We start from the raw sequence: 20,827 nt of genomic DNA, 5'->3' as shown, positions 1-20,827 counted from the left end.
GTCGATGCATGGTACGGGGCTAACAAGACATCGGTGGCCCTCAGTGGCACTGAAGAACAGCTGAAGGGCAAAGTTCTCCGACCTGAGGATCCTCCCACTATGAGCTCACAGAGACATGCAGCTGCGCTGCTGCGGCTCCAGCCATGCAGACATGCGCAGGGCCGTCTGCGCGTTCACCGAGTGGCCGCAGCGCCCACAACACACGGGGGAGGGGCTCAGCCAGAACCCGTCAGAGTTCAGGGACATGACGAGGTCACGGGGGGCACACTGAGGGGATTGGCTGATGGGGTGAGCAGGGGTGGGTAGGGGGATTGTTTTGGGATTGTTTTAGGGTCACTGTGGGGGTGGGGGGTGGGGGTTGGTCTTACCTCGGGGGTCATTCGGCTAATGGTGGCAATGTCATAGCCCGCGCTGATGAAGTTTGGAGCGTAGACTTGCAGCTGAAACTCGCTCAGCCATTGGATAACAGCCTCTGAGCTCTAGAAGAAAAGATATGCGGCATTCCGTCACTGTCTCTGTCCTGGAGGCCAGACCTCTTCTGGGGTTTAGTGAGGGGCGCGTCCGCAAGACTCCACTTTCCGGCTGCGTCCAGGCACAGCACAGCAGGGCCTACCGTACTCAGGCTTAGGACTCACTGCTGCAGCATTCATCACCTGAAGCCTAACACTCCGTCACTTGATTAGCTCAACTGAAACTGCTCGTTTCAAGCTTCTTGCACCAGAGCACAGAGAGTGACTCTCTTCTTAGTGAAAACTACCCGGCCAGGGTACTGTGGTGTGGATGCCACTCTCACTATAGCGCTGTAGGAAAGCGGGGGTCTGATCCATTTCAATCGAATAGCAGCAGTAGAATAATGGCACCTGGCAGCAGCGGATACTATGAAACACCACAGAGGTCACGGAAAGATTGATATGCCCCTATATATTTAAACTGGCATTTGTCTTTTACATATAGATAGTACATGACCCTTACTAATGTGCAAATAGCTCACCTATTATATAAATGTTTGGCAATTTCAACCAAACAGTTCCACTTGAATGCTCCAAAGAGCAGCCAAATTTGCCCTATAGTACCAGTGCGATGCCCCAAAAACTTTGGGCAATCTTGGACAAAGCAATGCTACTCTAATGCTACCCAATGTTTGTACAGCATACAAAGCAGGTCTTGTCAAAATCACCACAGCACTCCTTGCACGAATGGTAATGGCAATAAAAGAGAGAGAGAGAGGAGGGATGGAAAAGGCAGGTGGACAGAACAACAGGCAGACAGAGGGACAGCACAGGAAAATGTCCATGAGCTCTTCCTGACGAGTGATTCACAAGCTCAGGGTTTTACAAGCTTCATAAAATTGATCCCTGGAACCTTCCGGTGAAAAATGGCCTTCTTGTCACACATAAGCAATTCTTGCAAATCCATTCCATCACAGGTGTTTAGTACAGCTGAATCCAGGACCATATTCATCATTGCTAGGACTCAAAGGCAGTCTGAACTTCTTCATAACCTTGCAGGAAATGAACTGTAGGAACTAATTCAGAGAGATATAATACTCTAGAGAACTCTTGAGAGCGTGGTGACACTGGATTCGTTTGCTCAGCGATAATTGAAAAACCCTAACATACTGCCACCATTCTGTGACAGTTTCTAAAAAACAGTAGCAGTGTACTCATGGCACATCATTAATTACTGCAGACCACAGCCACTCTACGGCTTTACCCACTGTGCACAACACTGCACAAATCAAACAAGCACCCATAGTGTCTATGGCTGTTTGTGAGTCATTTGTTCAGATTATTTAGTCTAGTTGAATGTTTCGATTTTCGGGTACTTGCTGAAAACAAAACAATAAAAATAAAGCAACAAAGCATCAAATTATGGAAGCTATAAATAAATAAGTATGAATTTCCCCACACAGCTTGATCGAAATCCTCAGTGAGACCTGGAGGCTGGGAAGGTGCACGCCTAGCAGAATGCTGCACACTCACCGTCACCTGCCACACCCAAACACCCTCAGGAGAGACACGGCTGACCGTGAGAGGAGGCGGTGTTTGGGCGGAGTCCCGGTGTGCTGGAGGCGGTGCCCGCAGCTGGCAGAATGAAGTGAGGGGCAGTGACGGAATGATGTGACAGAGATTCTGTCTACCTGGGCGGGGCTTACCTTCCCATCAGGCAGCACCTCCCCCTTCCGCTGTGACACAGGTTCTCCATACGGCGGCTCATGGTAGGGGCAGCTTGATGAACTCGGGGTGCGGGAGGAGGAGCCTGAGAGAGACAGGCACTCGTCAGGAGAGAGCCACACCAAAGCATTGAGATGCCTTACTGGCATCGTGGAAGACCTCATCAACTCCTGACCCTTGGAGGAATAACCTGACCCAGTTACAGTCAAAAATCTGATCATGTCACATTGACCGGCCGGCAAATGTACTGTAATGATAATGTTTGGCTGCTGACAGTGGTGAGAACTGAGCTGGAAATGGGGGGAAATTTTACCTGTGAACCATTTGTCGCTCCTTGCCTTCTTTTCCTTGCCTAACAACAAAGCAATTACTTAATAGAATAATCAATACCAATGGGTAGGCTAAGGCCAATTCCAGATAGTAGTAGAATTATTTTTACATGTATTTATACAGTGACAGCAACAGGGACACACACACACACACACACACACACAAACACACGCACGCATGCACACACACACACACACACACACATAGAATCCAGTCCAATTTACACAGGCCATTATTTTGTAAAGAAATTCAGATAAATTACCCTCCTCAGGGTACAACAAGAGTACTGCACTGAGAAATTAACACTGCAGCCTCTGAGATAGAGCGCCAGTTCCCCAACCATTATATTGCACCACTGCCTATTCCTTCCTTTACCTGTGGCTATATATCTCACTTCTGCCTATACATTACTTTTGTAAATGTGTACTCTTGTACCACGCTGAGGGAATACTGATGACTCAAAGATCTGAAATATCTGCCCGCCCTGTTCAGTTCCATTAGCACCACCCTGTGGATCAAGTAAAACCAGCCAGTGTAAAGATACATACTACAATGATTAAATATTTTTATTGTTTAATAGGGAAGAAAAACGCCACGACCCTGACCAGGATAAGCGAACATAGATAATGGATGGATTGATGGATGGAACAAAAAAGTTGTGTGAAAACCGTGTCTGGTGCGTCACGCTAAGAGGTGTGTATCACTATAACGTCATGGGGGGTTGACAGTAAGGATAGGAGCTAACTTTCAGTCGCTAGAAAATCACAATTTTCAGACCCCCATCATGCACATGGTAATTAATGAATTAATATTAACACTCATAATGACAATTTACAAATATGAACATGAAGTGCAGCTACAATTGTAAAAAATAATTGGTTAATAGCAAAACATCACAGATACGTGAGCGCAAACATTCCGGGGCCCAGTAATTCACTGAATCACTTGTTTTCTGAGAAACATTACACGTGGCTAGCAGTATACATGGAATATATTTCATGTATAGTTCATTTACACTGCTATAATTTATATGAGCCTTAGGACTTTGTTCAAGGGTACAACAGCAACATCCATACCTTACACAATAAGCCACTTATATAGGCAGGTTTTCAGCGAATCAACAGTTACTTGCTCAAAAATGAATCATAAAATCTCAGACCCAGCTAGTCCTACATTTTTATAGCCTCCATTTGTCCAGAATCCACAACTTTAAAAGTGTAAAGTCCTAGAAGCAGTACAGCATTACCTGGTTTTATTCAGTAAAATATTTTATTTGGGCTTGAGGCCCACAGCCTGAGAAACTTTTAAAGTTGGGGAAGCATAGTCAATATCTTTTTAAACGGAGTGCTTTAAAAATAAGCTTTAGTCAAAGCACTCTAAGCACCTAAATCTTCTTCTTCCATATATTTGAATTACCTGTACAATCGATTTAGTTTCAAGCAGTGCATGGATAACAAGTCTTTACGTCATAAGAGACGCATTTTGGCAGTTTGTAGTTTGGGCTTCAGCACTAATGCTATACGTGGAGTTGGAAATGTTCTCAGTGACTACTATATATCAGAAGTGTCCTGTTAAAGTACTGTACCTGTGGACTGCTCCAGAGATTTTGACTGCTCCAGCAGGTGTTCCTTGGCCTTCGCAGACTGAGAGAGCACTGTGGCCAGGAGCTGCAATACAAACAGCAGCAGGACACCATGAGTAAACACCACTGAAGCCAGACTGGAAAAAGCAGGGAGTCGTGGATTCACTGAGATTACAGGCCCAGTAATCAGTCAGAGTCACTGAGGCACTGAGAATGCCGCTTCCTTAATCTCTCAGTGTCTGGGGACGCACACTCTGGCGCCCGTTAGACACACTCCTCGGTGTGGAGACCTCACCTTGACGCCCTCCGCCTGGGCGTGCAGGATGTGCGCGTTGGTGCCAGCGCTCTGCCCACTCCCCGAGGACCGGGCGCTGGCCACGCTGCCCGAGCTGCCCATGCTGCTGCGGTCTCCACCTGGGCCGCAAACACACACAGCGTCAGCACACGCGTGCCCGGCCTCCACGGCAACGCGCCGGACGCAGCGGACAGACAGCACACGGGCCACAGACACAGCGAGTGAGAGGTGAGTGAGGGGGGTGCAGATCACACTGTCACAGACATGGCCTGCTGTTCCTCTGGCACTCCGACTGCGATGGATTGGGATCAATGGGCTTAACTGCTGAGAGGAGGGGCCGCCGTCCCCCGTGGGAGAGCTCTCCACCGGGGATAAGTCATGGACACGGTGGGGGCAGCTCCGCCAGCAGGACAGGGGGCTGTCCGGCGGTTACCTGCGTAGGGCTTGCGCAGCACCCAGATTTCCTCGCTGGCGCCGCCCTGGGTGCCGCTGGCTGGGGTGGGGGAGCCGTGGGGGCTGGACTCAGAGCCTCTGGAACCTTCAACACAGAAACTAGTGTTAACACCCCGGGGGGGTGCAGCCCCCACACACACCGCATCCCAGGGAGGGAGGGAGAGGGCGCTAGGGGAGCTGGCTCTCAGGTGAGTTCCGGAGTCTTCCGCCTCAGATTGCCGCTGCCTACCTGCTGCCCCCGCTAAATCCCTGGCAGCAGACTCAGTCCGACCAGTGCAAAGCTGACCAGGACACAGCTGGCCTCACACCAGTGCAAACACGAATACTGAGGTGCTTACACATATATAACATATAGTTTGCAAGTCCCCTGTGAAAAAAATGTTCATGGATAAGTGCTCGTGGGGCTTACTTAGTGTGTTGTGCTTCAGAACATGCAAATTAACTACATACAACCAATAGAGTCATGCTTTCAACCATAAAGTTCACAAAAGTTATTCTGAATAAAATTTTATTGTCCTTTGACAACTGACATAAAAAGTATTTTGAGCAGCTCTACCTTATAAACAGTGAAAATTATTAGGAATTTCAGGCTACACATTTGCAGAGCTCTCAAAATTTTGCAGAATTATTTTTTCACAAGGGACTAATATATGTGGGTACACTTACATACAATAGTACACAGATTTTGAATATGTATATACATCTGTGTACATACATATGCATTTAAACATACATATATAAAACATTCATATTCTGTGTGTGTGTATAAATACATATGATTACACATATAAACATTTAAGTATGAACTGCTGTGCATTACAACAAAATATTACAACAGAGATTACAAGGTCTTCATAAACCACAAGAGCAGGTTTAGTGGTTTATAAATGGCCAGGAATCTTGGAAACACAAGACATAAATATTACACAGCTGAGTATGTTTGCATCAATATTAACACAGGAATTTAATACACAACCTTACCTTCACCACAAGGCTATATTGCTTTGCTCATGTCTACTGTTTGACTTTCCTCTGTGGGAAAAAAATGCTTTATAAGTGGTGTTTGTCTTCAGACATTTTTGTTCTTAAAAGAGCAGTATTTTCAACTCCTTTTCTGCTTGGAAGAGTTATCTTTTGAGGCAGTGTCAAACACCCACCCACCTATACACTATGGTATTGAGAGCCGATGCCTCTAAATAAGTATTTAATCCCAGTGGCAAGTTGAGGAATGGGCTGCACCAAAGCCCATGAAAAACAAATGAGGAAAAGAAGCATAGAGCGTGGGTAAGGAAGGAGAAGGAGGGGGGTTTGTGCTGTAACCAAATTCCAGTCAGCTGGATCTGATTTTGTGCTGATGCTGCTGCATTTGAGCTTGGCTGGTCAAAGGCACTGAGAGTAACCAGGATAGAAAGGCACCTTGGCATCTGAAGGAAGGAAAGGAGGTTAAGCTGTTGGTACTGCAGCAGCTTGGAAGAAAGGCTTTGATCCTTAAACTCAGGAAGAAGCCTTGGATAGCCCGCTCTTTGTATGAACACGGGCGGCTAATAGCTCACTGCCATTAGGCGCCCAAAGCCTAGGCACTGTCTTAACTGTGGAGGTCTCTCGCTAACTGAAAGTACTTCAGGCTGACTCTGGCCTGATGGGAGTAGGCACTTTGTCTCACCCAGGCCCAGAGGGTGACAGGGTTGTCGTGGAGCACACATTATCAACTGATTTGTTAGCCGTGGCAGGGGAAGCTCTTTCCATTTCTTTGAATTGATGAGATTATCTGAAAACTGTAAGATGTCACAGAGCAGACAAGCCTTGCTGAATCAGATTGCAAACATTCTGAGGAATCCATACACCCATTAACTTAGAAGGGGCGCTTCAGGGGACTGTTAGGGACAATCGTGCTGTCATCTTTCACCAAGACAGGAAGTATGAGGGGAATTGATTTCCCAGACATTGAGAGGTGAATAACTATGGAAAACTACATACGTACGCACACTGACAGGTAAAAGCGTATGATGATGGAGGTAATGTTGACAGTACTGGGGGAGGGCAGATAGAGCAGTGAGGACAGACGCAGAGAGGCACAGAATGACAGAAGTGACACATCATACAGACTCGTCACAAACTCTAACAGATCACCTGCAGGGACTGCGGCAAGAACAAGATGCGCTACTGCTTGATTTTGTTTTTTTAACTAGCCTTATCTAGTGTTGGTGCTAGCAAGGTGTTGACACAGTGCTGTTGGCTAGGGTGACAGATGCAGCATAAAAAAGATAAGTTATGTGATCTGAGAGAGATCTCCTGCTCGGGGTCTCATTTGCTGGATTAAATGCTTGATGTGCCGGTGTGTATCTGAGTTAGTCACACTGGGAATCAGGTTTACATCTCAACAAAAGTGAAAAACAAAAACAAAAAAGTGAAACAAAAATACCTTGGAAGAACCTGATCAACACAGTCCATTCTGTTTGCCAAAGTAAAAAGCATTTTAGCATTGACTTAATGTAGCTATTAATGTAGCAATGGCTGACAGCTGAATATTGTTTTCAGTGTGTATATTATGTGTATAAGATCTGTGATTGCTTGAAGAAAAACAAAACAGAAATGTAATTAAGCACATAAAAAGAAAAACAAACGCTCAAAAAAATAATATCTCCCCTCCAGAAAACTTAAAGGAATGTTCTTTCTGCCTAACCGAAACACACTGGGAAGGATTCGCTCAAAGGCAAAAGTAAGGGCTTCTTGCATTAATCTGGTGGACGTATCCAATCATTAGAAAAATAATGAACACATTCCTTAAAGTTTTGTGAAAGCAGGCAAATAACAACTTAATAATAATAATAATAATAATAATAATAATAATAATAAATAAAGGAATGCAGAGGCAGTGCCAGGGCCTGTACCTTTTGCACAGTGCAGCTCTTCTGAGGTGCTCTGGGACCTGTTATAGCCAAAGGAAGTGAAAAGTGGCTGATGGGAATGTGGTGGCGGAGGTGGAGGAGGCGGCAGGATATGGATCTGATGGTAAGAGTCCCCGTTCACCACGGCGGCAGGGCCGCACGCCGGCGCACAGAGCTGTATCGTTTGATACTGTTGGCTACAAATGACTGTGTTCCATGAACCTGGATACGACAACAGAGACATGTATAAGAGAAGGGCAGAGGGGAAACCAATTAAAGCAACACAAAACCAACAAATTAAAGACAACTCAAAGGATAAGGAAGTCAACTGAAATTCTTTAAGAAGCAACAGGCAGAACCATTTTCTTTCTCCTCATTCCTCATTCCTAAGGCACTCCATATATTGTGATTGTTGTGGTGTTTTCACACACATATATATATATATATATATATATATTAGAATCAACAAAATGAAAAGGGCATAAATGTGGCTGTACTTGGTATATTTCCGTGTTTGTATTCTGGTGGTGAATGCGCTCATTACTCCTGTTTAGGGAGAGCAACGGACCCGGTGCTAAATTTTCCAGTGGTCTCAGGTGGATGAGCACCTGTCTGCTCTCCACCGTGTGTAATGATGTCGGTTGCAGTCTTCGGTCTAGAGCCCTGCAATGTGTGTGATATGACTCGTGCACTACACAGCACTGAAATACTCAAAAATACCAACACCAGTTTTTTTCCCATCTCAAAGGCAGAGTTCTGTAATTACGTGTGAGAACATCTGGGCGTTCTCAGAATTCTGAACAGAATTCTGCAGCCATTCTTCCTCTAAATTACACTGCGCTATTTTAGACCTGAAAACCTGAAAGTAAGTTAAAACTGGTCAAGGGAAGATTTTGCTGAGGGGAATGATAAAATAGTACTGGGGGCAGTAAGATATTACAAGTCTATGAGAAAAGTCAGTGTAAGAAAAAGCCTATTCAGTGTGCCAGTGATTTTTGAGCAGGTGCACGGGATGAAGACACAGATGGCTTGAATGGTTGAAAGTGCAAATGAGACAGAGGACAGACAGATCAAAGACAATAATGACCCTGAAACCAGGCCCAAGCCTTCTGTCCTAACGGTACTGCGCTCCACACACAGCGAGAGATTCTGCAGCCACGAGTAGCACAACCACCCTATGGCACTGCTCCTTCAGCACCCAGGGCAGCCTGTCAATTAACACTCCAAAAGGATAGCAGTACCTGCTGAAAAATGTGTTGTCAGAAGTGTATGCGTTCAACTTTTCTATAATTTCGAAATTATGAGAAATTGATAACTATTTCCTCAGTGAAAAATCATCCGTGCTGAGATGTGGAGCATCCATTCAGGGTAGAGCACCTGCCTCCGTTTTTGAGCCAGAAAAGTTTCCAATCAGAGTCGGACGGGAGGTGCATTTGTCATAGTCAGTGCTTAATTGATCTCCCTCAGGTTTGGTGACTGTGGGGGCTGCGCTGTGCTGTAAACAGCCTCCTCCATCTCGCTGGCAGGTCTGTGGAGGAAGGAAAATCACCATTCCGGGCCCCGGTAATTGCTCACTCTTCCTCCCTCCCAGCGATGCTGAGCACGTCTGAAGCCAGCCGCTCCGGGTCTGTCTGTCGCTGCTCCGCGTGCAGAAATACTGGCTGTCTAACCGCTGGCTTCCCACTGACTGCGTTAATTAAAATCACTGGAGTGGCATTCGGAGTTTCTGACACGCTGCTGCCCGTCGCTACACGTCGCAGACCCACACAGACCCACGCAGACCCACGCAGACTGCACTGAGCCTACCCTCACGCGCATCCTTCCCGATTTTGGAGAGCTTTCAGGATTTTCTGCATGCAACGTGTGACCAGGGGCCTGAGATATGACAAGGTGCCCAGGTATCAAATTACTAAACCGGCACAGTTAGAGCTAGCAGGGACTCTAGCTAGCATATATCGTACAAATGTAGAGCCAGACTGTGATATGGTTCAGCTGCCTAGCAATAGCTATTAGAGTCGAGAATCAATGAGTGACTGGCTGACAGAAAATTACCACATCGACTCTCCTTTGCTTCAACAGCACAAACAAGGCATTTAGACTGTGGTGATCCAAAACAGCTTGCGATGCCATATGTTTCCGCTAAATATGGATATCGAGAACAGGAAGCAGATCTGAGCAAAAACTAGACTTAGGGAGGAAACCGAGTCCCGCATAATCAAAAACGTTTCCTGCTGTCTTCTCCAGAGAGGTGTGATGTATGCTAATGAGGAGGGTCTGATGAGAGACTATATAAAGCCATGACCAACTTGCTAAGAGAGGGCTGGAAAAGGTGCTAACTTAAGACATTGTGGCCCTGCAGCATTAGTATGGAGTGTTTGCTAGAAGGACTACTAATGTGAGCCCTAGCTGTGATTCATTGTGCATGGTGCTAGCCCCCCAATGGTGTTCGAGAGACTGATGGGGACTTTCAGGGTGGAAGCTATCTGGCCTGGTTTCTCTCCGTTTTCCCGAACAAGATGCTGATTTTCACTTAAAGACATTATGACCAGACAATCTGTTGGATGCATCATTAGGAAGACTTTTCTATTGGATGCCAATTTCAGTTCAGGAGGGAGTAGGGGCAGACATCGGGAGCTTTTTTGTTGAATGCCCAAAACACTTACGAAGTCAAACACACACCTCCTTATACACGGGCATAAGGAGACTACTACCACAGCTTATCAAACAAAAAAGCTCCCCACCCCTCTACCTGATTTAATCTTCATCAAGTACCTCCTTCCTGTCAAAGCGGCCCACCAATAGAATAGACGATTCCAACAGGCTGTGGGGGCAGCTGGCATCAGACTGGTGTGTCAGTGTGGCAGCGCTGTGCCCGTCTCCGCCAGCGGGGTACAGCAACATGAGTTGAGCCAAGCTGAGCCAAGCCGAGGCCGGACGTCATGCCACCCACGGTGCCAGCCAGGCACGTCACGGCCGGCCAGGGGACACGGTGGTCTGAAACACAGGGGCCCCACCTACTCCCCGGCCATCTGAGGGGCAGCTCTGTTTCAGTGGCCCTCGCTCTCTGCACGCCGGGGGTGCGGGCTACTCCCCAGACACGCATCCCCCGCCTCATGGGAGCCTCAGCAGCCATCATCACATGATCGCCTTAACATGCCTCGCAGTGTCAGCCATGCAGCACTCAGTTCCCGCAATTGAGGATGATGTCATTCTGGAGCATTAGCCTTGTGCCTCCTGACCGCATGACTCCTCTGCCCCACAGGTTATGAGGAGCACAATAAGATGTGCTCTTTGCAGTAAGCATCCTATATTCCCCCTATGTCTAAGATGAAACTGTAGCATTGCACTTCCCCAAACCCAGCCTTGTGTTCCCAAAGCTCTGTGCTGGAGTCATCAAGTCACTGGAGACTGAGGCCTTTTCCCCTGAAAAGGCCTTGATGGAAAGCCCTTTATCTCGTCTGACCTTCAGCTTTGAATCTGACAGCTATCGTCTCTGTTCTGTGCTAGTAGATTTAAGAGGGCTTTGCATCTCTACAGAGCACCCCACACCCCTGCTTTTCAAGGTCATGTGACAGCACACCTGCCCTCTTGCTGATCACCTCCACCATGTTGGAGGGGAAGTAGCCCACTCTGTCATTTCCTGTGCGGTTGTCATGGATACAGCCCTTCCACCGGCCATCAGGGTGTTGCTCCAGCACCTTGAAGAAATGGGAAGAGAACATTATCAATCACAGCAACATGAGTCATAATGCCTCCGGCCATTAAAAACGACTTAAAGGCAAAGCAATAAAACAAAATACTGTCTTTGAATTCAAAGGGCATCTTCACCAGCAATCCTATGTGGAGGGCAAGGATAAATACTGCCCTCCACACAGATCGTAAACATACTACTGTACTGAAATCTGCTGCTGTGTAAGAGTGACCCATCTGACATAACTCCACACACACACACACACACACACACATGCACAGAGCAGAGCAGAGGATATTGTTAGTCATGTTTCAATATTGAAGTACCCAGTCCATGTGTTAATCAGCCACTGTTTGATTCTGTTTTTTTGTGTGAGGTCATACAAACTAAGCTCTGGAGCAGGACAGCATTTAACAGCAGAACAGCTGTGACTGCTAGACCACAACTGTACCTCATTGGACCCGTGTATGTAGTCGTTCCAATGACCTTCGGTATGCACTTACTGTACACCGCTTTGGATAAAAGCATCTGCCAAATAAATGCAGTGTAAATGCAATGCTAGGGCTAGAGCAGACCCTCACCGTGATGACATCGCCCGCCTTTATGTTGAGGCTGGTCAGGTCATAGTTGTTGCAGTAATCCTTCAGGGCCCTGACCTGCAGGGCTGCAGAGGCATCTAAAGAATGACACAGAATCCATTGCACTCAGGGAGAATCAGAGAAAAAAAACACTCACCACGGGGACAACATTCACTCCTGTGCAAGGGGAGATGCAGGGAAACAGTTATGCACAAAGGGAAACTAGGAAACTGACAGACACACATTATACACATATTTCACAAATATGTTCTACACGTTATACACAAGGAAATGCTTAGGCTTTAAAAGAGGCAATGAAAAAAAGCTATACAGTGCCCTGAAAGAGTGGGATGGACACAAATAAAACAAAGATGCGGGGAAAAGGCAAGAAACATAGAAGCTCTGACTCACTTTTCTCGTTCTCCCTTTAACACGCATGCCAACTTTTCTCTTTCCCTCTAAAATCAGTTCACTTCAGTTCAAGTGGATTTATTGACATTTCTAAACAAACATTTGTGTTGCTATAGCACACAAACAATTTCAGCTAACTTTACGGTGGTAATTAAAATGGCATAAAAGGAGTCACACTGCTTACTGCAATAAAACTAAAAGTTTGTCTAAAACACAAAAGTGGGAAAAAAGACAGAGAAGTATTTACTTGTTTTCTCTATCTCGCCCTCTCCCTCCCTCGTGCTCTCTCTCACACACTCTCCCTCTCTGCCTCTCTCTCTTACTCTCATAGTTTTTGTATCTAAAAAAGGTTTTCTGTATCAAAATGTTATTAGACAGCGAGCACAATGGCTCAGCATCGCTGTAAGTTAGGGGGTGCAGGTAGCAGTTAGAGTTTCTTAATCATGTGCCATCATTTTCAGTAGCAGGTAATTTCTCTATAAATCTTCTTCACCAAAATAATCAGAAGATCTACAGTGGTGGATTATTCACAGAGCCACTGGCATGACTAGACTCCTGTTACATATACACCATGCACTGAGGATACGTACGGTTTAAACAGAATGTTTTTGTTTGAATATTTATTTTCTTATATTTGTTATGTCTAGTTTTTTTTATTTTGAAATCCACGTAAGTGACACAGGATAACAGAATTTCTTTTGGTAAAACATAATTATGAAAAACCGGGCACAACATGCAAAGACAGGAAATGTGCTCGCTCTCTTTCTCTCGCTCTCACCCCGGAGCATCTGCTTGATCTCCCGGCTGGCCTGAGTGGTGGTGAACTGGTTTACAATGTCCAGCGCTGTCTGGCTGTACGTGTTCCTCACTCCTGCATTGATGCCACTCTGAAGAGAAAGGTGACAAGGTCAAGGTTCAAAGGACAGAGGTCAGGCGCCCAGAGAACACTTTGCGCTCCTCATTCCAGACCCTTGCTCAGCCGCTAAAAGACTGTTGCGTTTAACGGCTCTCTTGGCCCAGATATCCCCTGACTCTCGGGCAGGGAACACTCACATCCAGCAGCAGCCGCACCACCTCGGTTTTGCCACACAGTGCCGCCTCGTGCAGGGCAGTGCCTGACTTGGTCTGCCGGTTGATGTCGATGCCAGCCTGGATAAGCAGCCTATGCACATAGAAGAAAAGAGAGGAAAATGCGCATTAACCACTGGGGGGCAGCACTGATTTCACAGCCAAAAATCAGTGCTGGTCTGGCCTTCAGTCACTCATTGATAATGACACATCTCTCAAATCAAAACAAAAAGAGAAATTATAAAAATGAGCTCATTCAGATTCATTAGTACTAGCTTTCATTCATTTCATATAACATGTCACTCCAATACATGAACATAAACACAATACAATCCTCTATATCATCTCTGAAGGGGCCACCCAACACTGTTAAATATTTTACTCTTGAATTAAACTGCAAGATTCTTTACACATGCTTTACTATTTAGATCAAAAGTTCCCAACTGTCTGGGAACACCAATTATCAAACAAAACACAGGAACCAGCTGTTGCAGTGTGTTCCTTCCTAATCCTTTTTCATGTGACATGGTATAATGATAGCCAGTTACTTTCACTTTTCCAGACACAGGAATCTAATTTAATACAGACTCCAGCAGTTCAAGATGCCACCCAAGCCTTGATTCACTTAAACACAGGTCCATGTCCGGTACAGTACTGATATCTATTTGGGCTAAAATTAAATTTTCACCACTTTGCACACACGCATATGCCTGTCAACACAAACCAAGGACTTAGCAGGGTTTGCAGTCTTATTCTATTCAGTGAGAAGTCTGCAGTCCCAACCTCTGGTGAAAGAACTGTAAAAAAACTAGTAAAAGAATACGATTTAATAAGGTCTGGCAGCCTTTTCCTCTTTGAGAAATTCCTTCCCTTTCCTGTTACCAGTAATATAAACCCAGAGGTGCTCCCTCTCACTCTCGCTGTGTTTCTCACTCCTTCCTTCTCTCTCCCACCGTGCATCAGTATTCATGCTTATTTTTATCTTGGAACGAAAAAGGGAGCCAGTTTGTTAAGTTGCACTGAAACAGAGGCAGAGGGATACCAGCAGGATACACTGGCAGTGCTTTCTGTGATTACTGGCAAACGGCTGAAAAATGTACATTACTGCTACATAATTGCCACATTCATTTCACTCTGTAGAGCAATGACTGCTGTTCTCAGACTCCTGACTGGCTTTCTGATATAGGGGAGCCTTTATTCACGGTACTGTAGAAACAAAATGAATCTGTTTCAATAAAAGGTCTGTTTGGGAAATACGGTAAACATTTTGGAAGCTCGCACTGAGCTCTGAGTGTCTGAGGGACTGCTGTGCTCACACTACCCTCACAGTGCCCTTACAGGTGCTGTATCTGTAGACACAGCCGAGGTCATACGGTCTCGGCTAAGAGTGCTGGAGTCGTCCAGACTCTGCATAATGAGTAAGAGGTTAGTTAATGCTGCAACTTAATCGGCAGGCTGAGGTGCTCCAATCAATTTATGTGTGGCTGGTGTCACAACATTGTGAGCTCCACTCCCACTGTAATGGATAAGGTATACAATTAGCAGCCCTGTAATAGCCCTGCGGTGGGCTGCGACCTAGGGGAGACAGGTGGCTCCACCTTTGCACAGTGGTGTGCGGAGCGTTGGGTCCGCCCCGCACCCCTGGCAGGGGGAGCGGGGACAGCAGTGCCCTTCACTATAATTACGAGCGCAGGTCACTGCCGATCGGCACACAGCGGCGCGTTATCGCGAGCGGAGATAGAATCCAGGATTAATTAATGTTGCGTGTCACCGCTATGTGACAGGGCTGTCCGTCAAGGGAGAGGAGCTTGAGTAGAGAATGTGAGCTGTCTGTGTGTGTGTGTGTGTGTTTGTGTGTGTACGCGCATGTGTGTTTGTGTGTATGTGTGCGTGCGTACGTGCGTGTGTGTGCGTGCATGCGTGCGTGCACGTGAACCCATGCATGAGTGCTTGGAAGGGGCGTGAACAGGGGAAGCTCTAGATGCAGAGAGTGAGCTAGCTAGATTTATGTTACTCAGCAAGTATAAATCCCTCTTCCATTTCGTCCAGGAAGTGTATGGTGATATGACTTCTACTAGCAGGCTGCTAGTAGAGGTCTCTCTCTATATTCAACCCCCAACCCCCAACCCCCTCCCAATTCAATTTTCACCCCTCCCCCACCTATGTAGTTCCAGACTCCCTTATTCCTGCCTCACTATCTCTCCCTCTTTATTTCTATCTCAAAAGCAATATCTCCCAACCAGAACATCTGTTCTCGTCCAGACGGGCAGGTGAAAATCTCCTTTGTCCACGCACAAGTCATCAGTGACCCCCTATGCCTGCCCTCCCCATTCAGACAGTACAGTGCAGAGCGCAGTTAGCGACCCCTCAGCCGTCAGCCTGAGGGGGAGGATGTGCTTTGCACTGGGCTCAGCTACATGTGTTTCACAGGAGCGAGGAGCCGCACGTGAGGGCCAGGACCGCAGCCAACACAGGAAGCGTCTGCAGTCACTTTAAGATTCCTGTGGGGAACTGGGACGTGTGCTAAACAGAGCGAGCCCCCCATCCCTCCCAGAGGCAGGGCTCTCAGTAATGCTGCTATGGGTTCCTGTTCTGGTGCCCCTGCAGCCAAAGAAAACAGCAAAACCACTAAGACATGCGCACATTTACGTCATGAACACCTACATGCTCCATATGAGTGGGGCTCTGGTGTGCCCACCTGACTAAACACCTCTATGCTAAACACCTTAGCTTTTAGTTAGCATTGGTAGGAAATGCTTTATTTTATTATGTGTCCCCTAATAAAAAAAACACAGAAGTGAAATAAAAGCTGGGGTATCATGTCCCTGGTTGTTTTACTTGACAGGATTCCAGAAGGTAACTATTGGTGCTTATGTCTTTTCCTTCCTATTTGCCATGTAATCCAGCCCAATTTGAAAAAGGATTTGAACTTTGGTATAATATGTGTAAAATCTTATCTTATAAGACCTGGCATATAAAGCATGTGTGATATATGCTTTACAGGAAACTAGTTCATTTTTATCCAATGCCTCTTTGTTTCATGCATGTGACCGAGCACAGTTCTTTTTCAGCAGGGCTGTGTTCAATAGGTAAATGCTGATCAGGATTTTTAACAGTGCTAATGGAAGCAGAAGCAGAGGCCACAGAGTGTGTTGGGAAACTTCCCTTCATATCAGTACCTCAGTGAAATGTTGTGTGATGGTTCTCTGTCAAACTGAACTTGACTCAAGCTCACTTTGTCTGGCCGTGCAACACAGCCTCAAGTAGCGGCCCAGCCTGTTCTTTACGTAATTCCCTATTGTGGATATTATTGTAAGAAAAGTCCATGCTACTGTACAAGCTAGAAGTATCAAAGGTATCAAAAACTCCTTCTGGCTGTGGTGTTTTAGACTAATATGCCCAAATCAAATTCACCCTGCTGAGCTCTGGGCAAATGCCTATTGTGCTTGGTGTTAGCCAATGAGCTGCCAGCTCTGTGGAAACACCTCTGACTCACTTCAGGTACAGCTGACCCACAGCTGAGGTAGATGAGTGAAAAAACAGTTATAGAGCCGGGACCAATGTCTGAGGCTCTGTGCTCCAGCAGCAACAGATGAAGAGCACTTGATCCCTGGGAGCTGAGGAAGATGGCGGTGCCTCTTGGTGAAATGTCTCTCGGCACTGCTGCTAAAAACAGCCTGCTTCTGGCAGCGAATCACATGAAGGATGCGCATATTGAAAGAGACTCATCAAGGCTGCACTTCTCACCTCATTCCTGCTCTGTGCGTGCCGCCTCTACACCTGACACCTCCACATTACCATTAAAAATCAAAGCAAAATGAATAAAGATCACAATCAAGCCAAGAGTAAAAGCTTACAGCAGAGAGACAGAAGTGCGCTGTGAAAAACAAACAACTTCACCCAAGCTGTTACAGAGATGGAAGTACTCAGGCCTTTGAATTTAATCAGGGTGAATCCACTGCACATTTTTGCAATGCAGGGAAAATAGACCCAGGTACTGCCACAGGACGTTCTCACTGGGCCCAGGTTACGGTCTCGTTGGGTGAGTGGAGGGCTATGTGGGTTAGCAGAGGGGCAGTACCACACTGAGGCAGTGGGCCTGATCATCCAAGCTCAAGGCGAGGCTGGTCTTCACTGCAGTACCAGAGAATACATTGCCAGTTATTATGAAGGAACCTCCTCCCACCCAGTTCCTCCACTTTGGCCTTGAATGGGTGCTCCTCTCTGTTCTCTCCTCTGAATGAAATCCCACTAGGAGGTTTTGAAGTCACACTGCAACAGATGTTAGAGCAACAGTAGCTTCTGTGAAATGACGTATACGCGAGCGAAACAAATCTTTAGGGAAGAATCTTCAGACGGTGGGGAGTAGATTAGATTGACGTCAAATGAAGACGGGATGGAATGCGTGCCACTGAGTGAAGGATGGTGATTGGAGGGGAACGGAAAAATTGCCAGACATTTGATCGACATACACTGGTACTCGATGACATAAAATCACAATTAAAATCATTTTCCAGGAAGTGGCGAGAAAAAAGCTTCAGATTAAAAAAACACAAGTATTAAAACTTAAATATTTTTTGGAATTTGTACTCTTTGACATGTTTGTGTGGTCATTGAGAATGGACTCAATTGTTGAAAAAGCTCATTTTGATTTCGCCGTGACTTTAAAGCCAGAGTTCCGTTTCAATTACCGAAATGTGCAGGTCATCGGGTGCCGTGTGCAGGAATTCAATTTCTCAGACCCTCGCTCTACTCGTCAAACTGCGCTGGTAAATAACACATGGGTATCAGACTAGCGGCTTCCTGTCACCTGCAGGCCTGTGCTCCTCTGTGTTTCACCCATCTTAATTGAAGCGCCCTGATGTCACTGAACATTGACAGTGCAAATCCAATTGAGGCTCCTCTGGGACTCTGCTTACGCAGCTGATCCCAGACTGACAGCACTGGGTCCCCGGGGCCTCTTTCCCCAAAACGTGTCAGACGGCACATCAAACCTGAGGACGGCCCTCCGCATGCGGCGCGGATGTTTTTCCCAAACCTGTCGCCAGGTCTGAGTACCACTTCGCGCCTCTGCTGCACATCCTCCCATGCCTTTCTCAGTGCCATCTCTCAGTGCGATCCTGACTACATCAGACAGGCTTCTGCGTTCGTGGACAGCACCAGTGTTATGAAGTAGAGAGTTTTGCAATCTTATGACCCACAGGACATCTTTACAAGCCAGTCTGAGGCGGGGTGTCTTATCTCCCAAGCAAGGAGGACATTGAACACCCGGCTTTTTTTCTGAAGAGCTGGGGTGATAAGGCTTCCCATTTAATGCCTCTGTCTCTGATATTACAATCTTCAAAAAACTGCTTAAAAATGTTCCCATTCAAACACCCCTGAGAATTGAAATCCTTTTTTTTTCACAGAGGGCAGTTCTTCTACGGAGCCACAGACCATGACCTGATTTGCTCTCATTTGCTTTTAAGCTGCACAGTAATGGCCCCCTGTCAAACCTCTGAAGAATTACACGTGAAAGAGAAGTAGCGTCAGTAAGAGAAAGAGAGAGTCAGACATGTGACACCATGTCTGATGCTAAAGAAGTTTGTACGCTTTCCCTAAATGATCAGTCATGGTGACATCAATGCCTGGTTCCACTCTTCATCCTGGCCTCTCTCCATTCCCCTCGGGCTGCAGTGACCTCTGACCTGATGATGTCAATGTGACCGTTCTTGGCGGCGAGGTGCAGGGGGCTGGTGCCGTTGGGGTCAGTGGCGTCGCCGGGTTTGGGCTCCAGCAGGGCGGCGCACATGTTACTGCTGAGCAACAGCTGAACGACCTGTGGGGGAGCCACACAGCGCAGACACAAACACGGGCTCTTTAGTGCACTCACCACTGTCTGCCTCACAGCCAAAGGCTAACCACATTTTATTATGTCATTCTCATACACTACATAGCTGGCATAGAAACAATGTAAGGTCACTCACGCCCACTCTACCAAATTCACAGGCCAGGTCCAGAGGGGTTTTCCCAGCATTGTCCACAATGCATGGGTTTGACTGGTGCTGGAGTAACATCTCTGACTGCAGAGAGAGACAGAAATGAAGAGATAAAGGCAGAAAGATAGGGGGGAAAGGAGAAAGGGGGGAAAGAGAGGGAGAGTTAAAGAGAGAGAGAGAGGTGAGAGATGGATGTTGGTGCAGACACACTAATCTGTATGTCTTGTCTAAGCCAGTCAGACTCTGTGGATGCCCTGTTGAAGCCACAGCTCTTCCAGCAGTCTCTGCACTCCCCAGTGCACTTGAACAAAGAAAATATTTGTTTGTGTATAAAGGTTATCACCAAATACAGGAGAGAGACTGTGTCTCTTTTCCACAATGTCAGTCAGCTCAAAGTGCTTGTCTCAGATAGTACGAGCACAGAATGCTACACTGAACTGATCAGACAGAGAGAAAGGCCATACCTGACCCTGAACAGTTCGACAGAAAGACCTCCCCTGCTCTCAGATATCTCTCTCGATAAGGGCGGCCTACCTTTCAATAAAACTTAGAGCACAGCGGCGTGGAAATGACAGTGGCAGAACATCCCTGCACGCTAATGTGTGTGAGCGTGTTCCCTTTCTGTAATTGGAAACACGCTTTAGATCCTCAGATAATGAAAGTAATCACCTGAGTGCCCTCCTCCTCCTTCCCAATGAATGCAAATGCATCTTTCACACCAACATGGCTAACCGCAGCGTTCTGTGTTGGGCCCTGCATATGCACTACTGTAAAACTCCCCGGCGCTCTTCCGTAGCACCCTGCGTGCACGCCTGCCTCTGTTTAAGGGTCACATGACACACGGTGGGAAGGGATAAGCACTGTGCTGCTCTGATCTCTCCAGCTGTTTCACTGGACACATTAATGCAGATCAGATCTGTGCATATTCACCCACTGCCAACTCTGCCCTGCTCTGTTTACTGGACACTGCACGTATCTTACATCTGCAACCTGCTCCTTAATGTCTCCTGACTGGATGAGCCCACAGTCAGATGTAAACCTGTTAGTGCTTGAAGTCCGGGGTAGAGTTTTCTCTGAGGTAAGTGTTCGGGAGCATTAAAAAGCATGTAACTTTTACAGGCCATAGGTAATAGCTGAATGAAATGGATGCAAATTTCCTTTAATCTTCTAAATATAGGTTTATTTAAATGAATACACCAGAGTGAAATGGAGGGTCACTCAATTTGTCTATGGAACGGTCAGAATGAGCTCTAGGCCAGTAGCATACCGAGACTAATGGAGGTTTGATGGGCTGCTTGTTCATCTGGATAAATTAGAGTTTTATAACCGTACAGGACTGACATATTCTGACTGCCCACACAATGCCAATGGGTCCTCTG

At 46.5% G+C, this 20,827-nt stretch overlaps 1 protein-coding gene across 3 annotated transcripts in view; it reads right to left on the bottom strand.

The window, feature by feature from the left end:
* The window catches only part of caskin1 (CASK interacting protein 1), an 86,825-nt gene that overhangs the window by 11,314 nt on the left and 54,684 nt on the right, over positions 1-20,827 (bottom strand). The window contains exons 5-16 of one of the 3 annotated variants that reach the window (XM_064322611.1): positions 19,437-19,532; positions 19,158-19,288; positions 13,456-13,564; positions 13,181-13,289; positions 11,995-12,089; positions 11,303-11,420; positions 7,726-7,944; positions 4,815-4,919; positions 4,382-4,500; positions 4,090-4,171; positions 2,156-2,259; positions 369-479 (exon numbers count right to left, since the gene is read on the bottom strand). In XM_064322611.1, coding sequence (XP_064178681.1) covers positions 369-479; positions 2,156-2,259; positions 4,090-4,171; positions 4,382-4,500; positions 4,815-4,919; positions 7,726-7,944; positions 11,303-11,420; positions 11,995-12,089; positions 13,181-13,289; positions 13,456-13,564; positions 19,158-19,288; positions 19,437-19,532 — 1,398 coding nt within the window. The remainder of the gene's footprint in view (positions 1-368; positions 480-2,155; positions 2,260-4,089; positions 4,172-4,381; positions 4,501-4,814; positions 4,920-7,725; positions 7,945-11,302; positions 11,421-11,994; positions 12,090-13,180; positions 13,290-13,455; positions 13,565-19,157; positions 19,289-19,436; positions 19,533-20,827) is intronic. The other 2 variants (XM_064322612.1, XM_064322613.1) reach the window with 2 other exon arrangements.

This window comes from Anguilla rostrata, chromosome 2 (genome assembly GCF_018555375.3).
Source record: "Anguilla rostrata isolate EN2019 chromosome 2, ASM1855537v3, whole genome shotgun sequence".
Lineage (NCBI taxonomy): Eukaryota > Metazoa > Chordata > Actinopteri > Anguilliformes > Anguillidae > Anguilla > Anguilla rostrata.
Note: the sequence above shows the minus strand (reverse complement) of the source record. Positions and strands in the feature narration are given on the sequence as shown.